This window comes from Bufo gargarizans, chromosome 3, assembly GCF_014858855.1.
Source record: "Bufo gargarizans isolate SCDJY-AF-19 chromosome 3, ASM1485885v1, whole genome shotgun sequence".
Taxonomy (NCBI): Eukaryota; Metazoa; Chordata; class Amphibia; order Anura; family Bufonidae; genus Bufo; species Bufo gargarizans.
The window spans coordinates 11,494,193-11,507,738 of NC_058082.1; the positions used below are offsets into that span (position 1 = coordinate 11,494,193).

The 13,546-nt window shown below is 42.6% G+C and overlaps 1 protein-coding gene across 1 annotated transcript; it reads left to right on the top strand.

Moving 5' to 3' along the window:
• Positions 1 to 11,441: 11,441 nt before the first annotated feature.
• Positions 11,442 to 12,332, top strand: LOC122930755 (odorant receptor 131-2-like). The gene has a single exon (XM_044284325.1). The coding sequence runs from the start codon at positions 11,442 to 11,444 to the stop codon at positions 12,330 to 12,332; it is 891 nt and encodes a 296-aa protein (XP_044140260.1).
• The last annotated feature ends 1,214 nt before the right edge of the window (positions 12,333 to 13,546 follow it).

Genomic DNA, 13,546 nt, shown 5'->3' on the forward strand with positions numbered 1-13,546 from the left:
CTCTTCGCCACCCACCCGGGAACTCGGTCATTTGACGTTTTTCTCTACAAAAAAATCCTACATCTGCAGACATCAGGTCCTTTATGATGTTTCGGGCCTGGGCTATGGACCGGACTTCTGATAAAAGCACATCTGTGCCTACCTACTGTGCCAAGGTGGTCTCCGTCAGGAAGGACCTACTCTAAACCTACCTATGCTGTATGGGCATCTACATTCAGGAGAGCAGACCCTGCACATATGGTGTGCTGCTCCTAGTCACCTCCATGTGCAGCAAGCAACCAATGAGAGGAGGAGCGAGCACAGCCATATGTACCACCTACATGTGCAGAGTCTGCTATCCTGAACGTAGTTGCCCAACAGTATAGGTAGGTTTAGAGTAGGACCTGCCTGAATGAGACCACCTTGTTGCGGGTAGACGGGCACAGATATATTGGCTGAGAGTCTCGGATTTTATCCTATCATAGTGAGGGCTTAGCATAATGTTTGCATCTATTGTGTTACTGCATTATTATCTTTTTTCAGTGATTTTTTTTTCATAAATGTATCCATGGACATCAGCATATTTATTTATCATATCGTGCAGGATGTTTTTATCTTTGTTTTTTATTTTTTCTCTGTCGTTTTTGCTATGGATGGGACTTTACTTCCTCGCCAGAACTATTCATCTCCATGGCGCATGCGCAGATGAGTTGGATTCAGCAGTTTGCGAGGAGGAAGGGATGAATGATTCTCGACACATCCACAGCAACTTAAGATCCATCCATAGCCCAGGCTGGAAACCTGCTAAAGGATACAATGTTATTGGAAGCAGGATTTGCCAAAGAAAGGCGTTATGTGACCGGATTCCCGAGCGGCTGATCCACGGGCCAAATTACACTATTTCCAATAAATAAACTATTTTCCACTCCCAAATTGTTAAAGAGGGTAACAAAAAGGGTGCCATCAGATGACCGTATTTTTGGGTCCGCATACGTTCTGCAATTCATTTAAAAAACCCATTCATTTCAATGAGGCTGCACAAAATGCAGACAGCACACCATGTGCTGTCCGCATCTGTAATTCCATTCCTCGGCCCTGCAAAAAAGAGCATGTCCTATTCTTGGACAAGAATAGGCATTTCCATTATAGGGCCGGGCACGTGTGTTCCGCAAAATGCGGAACGCACATGGCCGGTATCTGTGCTTTGCGGATGCTCAATTTGCACATACAGTCGTTGAATGTAGCCAAAGAGAGGGTGATCAATGTCCTTAATGTTCTCCAGATGATTCTGATTTATTCATTTGTGGTGGAGATGCCCTAAATTACATAGATAATCAGAGGAAGTGTTAGAAGTAACGCGGTCTCTAGTAGAACAGGACATTCCATTCCTATGCATGTTGAAGGATAAAGGAGTAATAAGGCATCACCACCAAAGCTCCTTTTAGTTGGACATACATAAGGCCCCAACATAAGGGCTCATGCACATGGCCGTTGCCCGGCCGTGGCTGTATTGCGGCCCACAATCAGCAGGTCTGCAATACACAGGCACCGGTCGTGTCCGCAATCCGGGAGATGCGGTGCGGAACGGAGGCACGGCTCGGAAGCCCACGGAACTACTATGGAGTGCTTCAATGGGTTTGCTGTCCGTGCCTCTGCACCTCAAAAAAGTACTGCATGCACTACTTTTTTGCGTTGCAGACAGTCAGATTCAAGTGAACGGGTCCACGATCCGCATGCGGCGGCCTCGCGGTCGGTGCCCGTGCATTGCAGACCGCAATTTGCGGTCCGCAGCGTGGCCTCGGCCGGCCCACACGTTCATGTGCATGAGGCCTTAGGGAGATTCTTTGCTTTTTCTGTTTATTGTTTCAACTAAATTTTTGAAACCCAGAAAAAAGTACTGTCCATGTCAAAGCTGGACGTAAGTCTGAATTTCACTGTATGGACAGAATTTAACTCAATGAATGGCAACTCGTAAGAGAACAGGACAAATTAAAAGCAGGCATTTGTTGCCACTCAGCTAATTCAGGTATATATAACTTTGACCAAAAACACAATGTGTCAGGGGAGACATTCGGAGGTCACATTGCTTAAAAACATTGTCCATGGAGACAGAAAAGCAGATATGAACAAATGATGCTGGAAAGCTATAAATACAAATGAAGACGAGACAAGGTTGTACAATCCTGATACACAGACCGAAGAAGCATCATTGACCCCGGACTTTCTGCTTCATTGTGAGTATGGGATTGTGGAGAATATGTACTCAAGTAATGAAGACTTCCAAGATGGGCCCTCATCCATATTACTTATTAATAGCAATATGCTAGTTGGTTGATAAGATGTTCATTTGACTATGGGAAATACCCTAAGTGATACATTTTGAGGCAAAACCAGTCGGGTAGGACCTACTGGTATGTAGATATTGTTACCAAGTTCCATTAAGTTGTTTTCAGGTTTTGGAGACCATATTGTCGACATTTCTTCAGAAGGTCTAACTATGAATTTGGGCCTTAGGGCTCCCCAATGACTTATACTTGATTTCCCTTATGTGGTAGTTTTCTTCCACATCTTCATTAAACAGACTGTCTCATGAAGACAACTCCTGTCCACATTACTCATAAGGACCTTATTGAGGGGTAGGGTGGGGGGGTAGGCACCACAAGTACAGCTTCTGTTTTCCCCTTATCTGAATAACCACCGCTTTACACTACATTTCTCCTGCAGGCAACATTTTTGGCCAGAGATGACTTCCACTGGTAAAAATCCACTGTTTGCTAGAGGTGCAGGAAAGACAGCCAATTTAACCTCATCCAAGCAGAATTGTCTCCAATGACCTACTGTAGATCTTCTCCTAACATGTTTGAATTAATATAATCTCTAAGTTGAATGTTTGCATGGTTTGGTCAAGGATGCAATTATTTGCTTCTTGGTTGGCCATTTTCACATGTCTTCACTACACAGAAGGTCACCATGCCTTGGATGTCCCAACGATTTATCGTCCTTCAGTTCCATAGACAATATAACATTTTAAAGAATGGTTAGTTCTAAACTTTTGTATACTGGATATTCCACCAAGAACAAATCTACCTTCTTCTTAACTCCTACATAGATATATCAGATGACTATGATGATGTTAAACTAGAGTTGAGCGAATTTCTTGAAATTAGTTTTGGGTCCGATAAGCTGAATTTTTGAAACAAATCGATTTTGGTACAAATCGTTTCTATCCAAATCAAATATGCTCCAAATGCCTTGAAAGATTGTGAGAGAGAAACACACAGAGAGAGAGAGAGAGAGAGAGAGAGTGACTAGCATGCTACTGTGGGGTTCTGGGCAACATATACGCGTTATCTGATGCCAGCACATGTAAGCTATGCTAATTTCCATATATTTTTCCCAGAAACCGAGAGGAGCATTGACTGGCTTACTCTACTTCTCCTGCATACTCAGCGCCCTCCATAAGGAGGAATAGTACCCTAACCAAGGCCTCTCAGGCAGCCAAGCAAGTTTTCTTTGCTCAGCTCTGTTAAAGGTTAGTTACTGTACCCAGAAAGAGCTGGGTTCCTGGTATACCAGTCAATTGCAGCACAAGAGGGGCACACAGACTAAGAAGGACCTCTCTGCAGGCAGCCTCTCTAGTTGTTGAGTGCGTGCAGAGAGCTCCTGTGACCCTCTGTGCTGTATTGGCTGGGATTTGTGGTTTACCACCACTGCTACTGTTTCACGTGCTTTAAAAAGAAGACTTTCTGCAACTGCTGCAGTGATCAGAAATCTTCTTGTTCATCTGCACCAATTCCCTACTCCCTATCCCTCTAAATCCCCTCCTCTCTGTTCGCTTTTGGTAGACCCCAAGCTATTTGACAGTTTTTTCTCCATTTTTTTTTCTCCAGCCCTTCACCAGTTTTTATGTGTGCTATCTATGACAATCAATCGCTGATCAGTGTGTGCTTCACTGATCAGCATATGTGCTCAGTTTTTGGCCCAGTTGTTTTTTTGTTTTTTTTCCTCATCCCTGCTCATTTTTGGCAGTTTTTTTTGTTGAAAAAAATGTAAAAATAAATAGTAGTTTTATAGGTGTTTTATATTTATATGGATAGATCTCTCTATAAATAAATATAACATATTTTTTGTTTCATAAGATGCACTTTTCCCCCCAAAAGGGAGGGGAAAATGACAGTGCGTCTCATGAAGTACTAGTAAGTGCTTCCATTATGAAGGTGCTCACTAGTGCACAGTAGGATTGGGGAGCCGTGAATACAACGCTCCTTGGGCTGGTTGTACTCACTGCTCCCTAGTCTTCTTCAGACTACCTGACGTTGCATAGTGTATGAGCTCACTATGACCTGATGCTGTGCAACGTCGGGTCACAGCACACACACGGCCGGGGAGTGGTGAGTGCAGGGAGAGAGTGCTGGATCTGTGAGTGACCGTGCATTTGGGGGCAGAAGAGGTAAGATCCTTTATTTATTTTGTGTCTCATCTGGAGGTCTGACCCGAGGTCTGATAGGGGTCTGATCTGAGGTCAGATAAGGAATGGGGATCTGATCTGAGGTCTGATGGGGGTCTGTTCTGAAATCTGATGAGGAATGGGGGTCTGATCTAAGATCTCATTAGCAATTGGGTTGTTTGGTTTGAAGTCTGATGAGTAATGGGGGTCTGATCTGAGGTCTTATGAATAATGGGGGTCTGATCTGAATCTGCTGACAGATTGGCTTTAATGGTGGCCCAAACAAATTTATATTCCCAGCAATTTATTGACCAGAATCCCACTTCATCATTTGCTCAACCCCTGAAGTGTACTCCAGTAAGTGCAGCAGAGATGATGATGTTTTGGGGCTCGTGCTGCACATGGGCCTTGTTAAAAAGCCACAAATTAGAAAGTATGGGTGTATAGATGTTTTGTATCAGACTCCAACTTACAGCCATGGCCATGTCCCGGAATCAATTCAAATTGTTTCTGACATTTTTGCATTATAATGATAATATACCCTAGGTATGACCGTCTATTTAAGATTAGGCCAGTCCTTGACCACTTCAACACCAAGTTTGCTGGTCTGTGTACATAAGTCACTTATAAATTTTAAAGTTAGGGGAAAACCCCGCCATTATCTTCCCAGCAAGTGGGCGAGGTATGGCATTACAATGTATAAGCTTTGTGAGAGTACCTCTAGGTACACTCACAGGTTCCAGGTTTATGAAGGGATGGACAACCAGACTGAACCACCAGAATGTCCCTCAGTCCTAGCAGTAACTGGGAAAATAGTGTGCAGCCACTGCTAGACCGGGTTACCACCTCTATGTGTATAACTATTGCCCCAGCATAAACCCGTTTTAATCCCTACGTTCCAGAGGTACTCTAGCTTGTAGGACAGTACGCAAAAATCTGAAAGGCCTCCCTAGATACCTAATCGGGCAACCACTCAGAATGGGTGAACCAGGGCTCCCCTAAATGAGAGCATGCTGGGGCATGTCCTTGTACTGACTACTGTTCATGGGGACCGCAGCTTCCCTGCCCCTGTACGAGGTACTACTACCCCCAACCCAGACTGCATCCTGGACTACAATAGGTACATGGAGGGGTTGATCTTTCAGATCAATTACTGAAGCTGTACAGTGCCTTGCAGAAAACGAAGGTGTGGTACAAAAGCTGGCCGTGCACATTGTAAAGATGGCACTGTATAATGCTTACATGTTATTTAGATCACCATTTCAAGAGGTGGTGATCAAGGAAGGAAGGGGAGGGCCCTAGTACTTCTGGGTGTCCATATTGTGCCAGAGTAAAATTTCCCAGGTGAAGTCCAAACAGCAAGGAAGTGAAGGACCCCAAAAAATATACAAAAGGACATCATTCAGTAGATCTTGAAAAAAGATGGCTACTATGAGCTAGGTTGATGATGTCATAATGACTACAGTAGCTGGCATAGAACAACTTTAATATTAACTGCTAACCAGCTATAAACATGAATACTAGCACTAGTTTCTAAAATGGGGTAAATTATTGGCGGTTTCTTGAAATGCAACATAGCACCTGAAAACAATTTCAACAAAATCAGGCCTCTTAAATCCATACGTCGCTTCTTCCCTTCTGAGTCCTGCGGTGCGTCCTTATAGCAGTTTACGAGCATGTATGGAGTGTTGCCACATCTTATGTAGGGCGTTAATGCAGGGGGACAATTCAGCCGATATGTTGAGATTTTGCAACAGTGATATTCTGTTGGTGTTTTGCACCAAGGTATTTAGGGTTTGGAAGGTGATAATGGAATATCTTGAAAAAACATTTTACTAAATATTCCTGCTGATTCAATAATCTTCTCTTGACTCTGTCCCGTATTTGCTGATCTGTTCTCGACTTTGCAAATTTTCTGTCAATTTCTTGTTCAAACTTTGATGATCAGCTCCTGACTTCCTGTCTGGACTTTGTTGATCTGCTCTCAACAACCTGTCCTGACCTTGCTGATCTGCTCTCCACTTCCTGTCCCAGCTCGACATGTTGGAAGTGCCGAGCAAGGCCTGCGTAGCCAATCACTGGCTGAACTGGGTCACCACTAAGGTCAGGCTGAACTGCCATTTTAAGTTTTAAGCTGGAACAGGAAGTAGATAGCAGCAGAGAATGGAGCCGTGTCAGAACAACAGCCTGGTTAGGGATTGGTGTTGGTGAGCAATGTTTTATATGTCCCTTTAAAAAACCCTTTAAGATATAAGTTTATATTGTAAAATGATTATCTCTCTTTCATTTGTGTGATATTTGATAAAAAACAATAATAAAAGAGTATAAAAAAGAATAATGAACAACCAGCTGAGCCTTTGGGTTCACCTCATAGTCTTGTTTTTTGCTTTATTCTGATTGTAACATTATTTTTGGCCCACAGGACCTATTTGTGACCAGGAATCAGACTCACGAGTCCCCTGCACACAGTTGGATGAAACAGGACATCTGGTTCAGTGCAAAAAAATCCCCCTTCAGGTTAAAGGCCATAAAGAGTAAGGTGAGTCCAGGTTTGAATACATGGATAGCATACACCTGATGAGTTTTATTATTTGTAGGTATGTTTTACAGGCCATTACTGGACCACAGCCACTGACACAATGTGGTGTTTTCTGGTCTTGTCCCATACCTCTATTCATCCAGTAGCATAATACAGTACAACAATTACAGAAGTGAAGCCCCGACCATAGGAGCTTACAAGTATGGTGGAGGATGAGTAAGAGTTTTGATCATAGGAGCTTACAATGTTGGGATACTAGTTGGAGGACTTTTTAGTCAAATTGTCAACTTTTGATTGAGTGTTTGAAGGGTTGTAGAATGTTAATGGAATGAAGGAGGAATTCCAGAAAAGAAATGAAGCATGAGCGAAGTCTTGTTTATAGAAGGTGAGGAAGAGATGGACAGAAGGTTGTATGTTTGTGTAGGGCATTTCTGTAAGAAATTTAGAATGGGGAACAATTGGACATGGCTTGGTACTGTAGGTTAGGATCAGGATTACCAGTATTCTGGTTGTTTCCTGTATGAGGAAGGAACAGGGTCAGATCTGTTATGAAGTGAGATGAGCACCTCTGAGAAGACGGCCTATGGCTCCAGTTCCTGCTGTTCAGCCTTATAGGCCGCAGGCCACTAGGTCTGAGGCCGGTCAGGCAGTAGAATAGGAGGTTGCAATGACAAAACCACAACCTCCTAAACCAGGTCTCAGGTGGTGCCATGTAGAAGAAGTGTATCGGCACTCACTTTTTGATGCTAATAAATCTTCACTTGATTGCCATAAACAAAATACAGGAAGATGTAATACATTTCAGCTAAACAGCCTTTTTCAAACAAGCATCAGGAGTTCATGACCACATTATCGGGCTGACTGAAACCTGGCAGAGGAGATCGTAGTGATTTCATCGCAACTGCCTCTGCTGGGAAGTGGCAACTCAGCCATGCATTGTAGATATTTAGTTGTTTCTAAATATATATACAGTATATGTTGGCACTATTGGGAGCACTGTGGAGAGCATTATATATTACCACTACAGGAGAGCATTATGCTACAGGGGGACTACAGGGGGACTAAGGTGGGGGGATAGCATTATATATATTACCACAACCAGACACATTATACAACAGGGAGACTACGGGGGCGGTGGGGGTGATGGTCTGGGGATTTTTGGGAAGGGAAACATTATATAAACTATGGGTTGCATTAAAATATATTTCCACTATGGGGGCGCATTATATACAGGGGGATTACACTAGAGAGAGGATTATATGTACTACCACTACAGGAGGAAGGGATATATACTACCATTACAGGGAGGCATAATACTACAGGGTGACTAAAGGGGGTAGAGCATTGTATATACTAACACATGTGGAATTATATAGATAACAAAAAAGTGTGAAACAACTGAAAATATGTCATATTCTAGGTTCTTCAAAGTAGCCACCTTTTGCTTTGATTACTGCTTTGCACACTCTTGGCATTCTCTTGATGAGCTTCAAGAAGTAGTCACCTGAAATGGTCTTCCAACAGTCTTGAAGGAGTTCCCAGAGATGCTTAGCACTTGTTGGCCCTTTTGCCTTCACTCTGCGGTCCAGCTCACCCCAAACCATCTCGATTGGGTTCAGGTCCGGTGACTGTGGAGGCCAGGTCATCTGGTGCAGCACCCCATCACTCTCCTTCATGGTTAAATAGCCCTTACACAGCCTGGAGGTGTGTTTGGGGTCATTGTCCTGTTGAAAAATAAATGATGGTCCAACTAAACGCAAACCGGATGGAATAGCATGCCGCTGCAAGATGCTGTGGTAGCCATGCTGGTTCAGTATGCCTTCAATTTTAAATAAATCCCCAACAGTGTCACCAGCAAAGCACCTCCACACCATCATACCTCCTCCTCCATGCTTCACGGTGGGAACCAGGCATGTAGAGTCCATCCGTTCACCTTTTCTGCGTCGCACAAAGACACGGTGGTTGGAACCAAAGATCTCAAATTTGGACTCATCAGACCAAAGCACAGATTTCCACTGGTCTAATGTCCATTCCCTGTGTTCTTTAGCCCAAACAAGTCTCTTCTGCTTGTTGCCTGTCCTTAGCAGTGGTTTCCTAGCAGATATTCTACCATGAAGGCCTGATTCACACAGTCTCCTCTTAACAGTTGTTCTAGAGATGTGTCTGCTGCTAGAACTCTGTGTGGCATTGACCTGGTCTCTAATCTGAGCTGCTGTTAACCTGCGATTTCTGAGGCTGGTGACTCGGATGAACTTATCCTCCGCAGCAGAGGTGACTCTTGGTCTTCCTTTCCTGGGGCGGTCCGCATGTGAGCCAGTTTCTTTGTAGCGCTTGATGGTTTTTGTGACTGCACTTGGGGACACTTTCAAAGTTTTCCCAATTTTTCGGACTGACTGACCTTAATTTCTTAAAGTAATGATGGCCACTCGTTTTTCTTTACTTAGCTGCTTTTTTCTTGCCATAATACAAATTCTAACAGTCTATTCAGTAGGACTATCAGCTGTGTATCCACCTGACTTCTCCACAACGCAACTGATGGTCCCAACCCCATTTATAAGGCAAGAAACCCCACTTATTAAACCTGACAGGGCACACCTGTGAAGTGAAAACCATTTCATGTGACTACATCTTGAAGCTCATCAAGAGAATGCCAAGAGTGTGCAAAGCAGTAATCAAAGCAAAAGGTGGCTACTTTGAAGAACCTAGAATATGACATATTTTCAGTTGTTTCACACTTTTTTTGTTATGTATATAATTCCACATGTGTTAATTCAAAGTTTTGATGCCTTCAGTGTGAATCTACAATTTTCATAGTCATGAAAATAAAGAAAACTCTTCGAATGAGAAGGTGTGTCCAAACTTTTGGTCTGTACTGTACATATTGTGGGGGATTAGCTCTTTTTCGGGGGACATTCTCACAATTAGCTTCACCACAGTCGTATTTCAGGTCCAAACGTGAGATTTATTTTCACAGCAACAACAAAACCGTACAAAATAAAAGCCTACCCGTTTGGGCTCTACCTAAACATAACATAACCCTACCTCACTTATAGCACCGTTCATACACGGTACCAACATGCGGCTTCCTTAGCCAATACTCCAGCACTTCCAGGCTGTAACAAAGTCCAGTACCTTTGGGGGATTGTGGTCCAGAAGTCCGCCTGAATCTGGCCTAGCGACCGTCGATTCCCAGACCTCGGTGAGTCCCCCAAAGCTCAGGCTATCACCTAGCCTCGTGGCCCCTCAGCCGGCGGAGACCACCCTTCCAGAGCCTCCAGCAGGCCTCTGTTGCACCAAGATTCTCTCTCTGACTGACAGTCTGGGTTGGGCTCTTATCCCAGACTGATTGTGGCACCTGGTGCTGCCTCAGACCTGATAACTGACGGGGAAGACATGGAGACTTCTGCCATAAATCTCCTCTGACTGCTATGAGGCCTGTCGCTGCCTCACTATATATATTGCATATATACTACTACTCCTACAGCGAGCATTATATATGCTACTATCACTACAGGGGAGCATTATAATACAGGGAGCACTACAGGGATCATTATAATTACGGGGACATTGCAGCGGGGCTTTAGAAATACTGAGGCTACAATCAGGGGCATTATAAATACTGGAGCTACTATAGAGGGCATTATAAATACTGGGATCACTATAGGGGGCATTATAACTACTGGAGCTACTACAAGGGGCTTTATTAATACTGGGGGATCTACATGGGTGCCTAATAACTGTTGGGGACATGATATGGCCTGATTTCCTCCTATGGACCCTATAGGAGGATTATTAACACTGTGGGTATTGTAAGGGCATTATTATTATTGGGTACAATATGGAGGGAATAACTATTAAAAGGGTTGCTATTGGAGGTAGTGTAAGGGACACTATTACTATTGAGACCCTTCTGGGAGCATTATTACTATTGGGGGACTATCTGTATGGCACTTTTACTTCTACAGCATAGGATTTGCGGACATTGGGGAGCACAGCAAGCAAGGACAATTTGGGTGTAGGAGCCAATTGTGATTTAAGAAAGACGTCAAGGTCTGTCTTGACCATGTTTAGTTTTATGAATGAGGAGAAGATGCAGATATGGCTGACAGTCAGGGACATCAGTAAGCAATTTGTCCAGTTTGGGAGCAGAATGACAGATTTGGGGGTTGTTTACGAGATGAATTGGCCAAGGCCACAGCAGTCAAGGGCCAAATACTTAGTATTGTGGAACATCAAATGGAAAATAAACCCTGTAATACAGATAGGAAGTGGTGTAAGAGAGGCAGACCAAAATAACTTTCTTTCGAGCTTTTGGGATCTTCAATTGGATTGACCTAAGTTCTATGGATTGGGAAGAAATGGAAGGGATGTTTCAAGTATTTTACACTGATTTGAACTGTTATTTTTTTTCCATTTGCAGCCTTAGAACCTAGGGTTATGTCAAACATCATGGATCCCCAACAGAATACAACCCAGATGGTCAACAAGAACCTTGAGATCCTTAGGCAGTCCCTTATAGTTTTAACCTTTTGTAGCATTGTGGTCTACTTCTATCTCATGGTTCTAATGTTGACAATCTACTTTACCAACTCTTCTGCTCGAGAACAAGCCCGCTATGTCCTGTTTGCCCACATGCTGATCAATGACTTAGTATATCTGGTCACTACCCTTTTCCTCTTCCTACTTTTCTTCTACCCTGTAACCTTCCCGGTACCATTTTGCTACACTGTAATCACCGTGTCCTCTACGACCCTGAAGGTCACTCCATACAACCTTGCTATCATGTGCTTGGAGCGCTATATAGCTATATGTTTCCCACTAAGGCATGGAGAATTTTGCACTTTGAAAAGAACAGCTATTGCGACTGGAGTAATATGGACAATTGGCCTCATACCTAATTTGGGGGACCTCATCATCTTGAGTTTGTCTGTAGATCGTAGTTTTTTCTTACTGCATGTGAAATGTTTCCGAACGGTCTTACGCTTCACCGCAGTTCAAAACGCCATCAGAGATTTTGTCTACATTTCAACTTTTTCCCTGGTGGGTCTGATTATACTTTTCACCTACATCAAGATTGTGATGGTTGCTCTGAAGGTTGGTTCTGGAAAAGCATTTGCTGCCAAGGCTGGAAAAACAGTGATTCTCCACGCGTTTCAGTTAATATTATGTATGACTGCTTTTAGCTATACCTTAATAGAGCCTCTGCTTAAAGAATATGTTTCTTTGTTACCAATCATCAACTTCTGCTTCTTCATGTGTCTTCCGAGGTTCCTTAGTCCTTTCATATACGGAATCACTGATGAGTTTTTCCGGGTGCACATGAAAAGATTTTTGTTGTGCAAAGTCCAAATATGTCACCCAAACTGATTCATTTTAATATTTAAATGTAAAATAAATGAAATTCGAATGTGGGTACAATATATCTAATACTGTAGGTACCATTTAGTTCTTGTATGGTGGTATGGTAGTTTTGGTGGTTGTATTTGGGCCCTGAATGGCAGTATTATGTGGGCATTGTAGGGAAGTATTATTTAGCATTGGATGGTAGTATTGGAGTCTAAACATATATACATATAAATAATACTTCTCTACCATGCCCACATATTGCGGTACCACCATGCAATAACTAAACATTACATACAGTATCCAAATATTGCAAACACATTCATGAGAAAAGCAAAGTCCACCTTCTTCGAATTCTATGGTTTTACGTATCAGAACATAATGAAAAACACCTCTGGTCCTTAGAAGAACTTACAATTAGGCCAATACAGCCTCAGATGAACACCAGCACATGATACATGTCACCATGTCATTGCCGGTATTTATTTAACTAAAATTAGGCAAAAATACAGAAGCTGTGTGTGGAAAATAAAATCGATGCTTACGTCTTCCATAGGAATTAAGAGGGTAAGTAACCAGGTGCTGCTAATCTGGTGCCCTTAATTAACTGATCATCAGCAACTGTGACCATCTCTATAAAAGCAGACGTTTTGGCAGTTTGCTGGTCTAGAGCATTCAGGTGTGTGTTATTGCAATGCCAAGGAGGAAATACATCGGCAATGATCTTGGAGAGGTAATAATTGCTGCCTAACAATCTAGGAAGGTTTATAAGGCAATTTCCAAACAATTTGAATCCCATCATTCTACAGTAAGAAAGATTATTCACAAATGGAGAACACACAAGACAGCTGACTATCTTCCCAGGAGTGAACATCCCCGAAAAATTCACCCAGTGTGCGCGTTATCAATAGTGATGAGCGGGAGGTGCCATATTCGATTTCGCGAATATTCGATTAAATATTCGTCTTATATTCATCGAAATCGAATATTCGTCATTTTTCTATTTATCGCGAATAATATACGATTTCATTATTCGCGTATTGCGATTTTTCTTTTGACAGTATAAGGCAACGTTCCTACGACTATGGCTAGGCTAATATGTGTATTTTACGAATATTCATAATATTGCTCTAACTTCGTCTTTTAGAATATTACGAATATTCGTAAAATACACATATAGATTGTAATTTAGCTAATATAGTGCTATAATCTTTTTTTTTGTCAATTTTTTTTTCCCT

Coding starts and splice junctions, on each gene's coding strand:
- LOC122930755 (XM_044284325.1), top strand. CDS start 11,442: ATGGTCAACAAGAACCTTGAGATCCTTAGGCAGTCCCTTATAGTTTTA.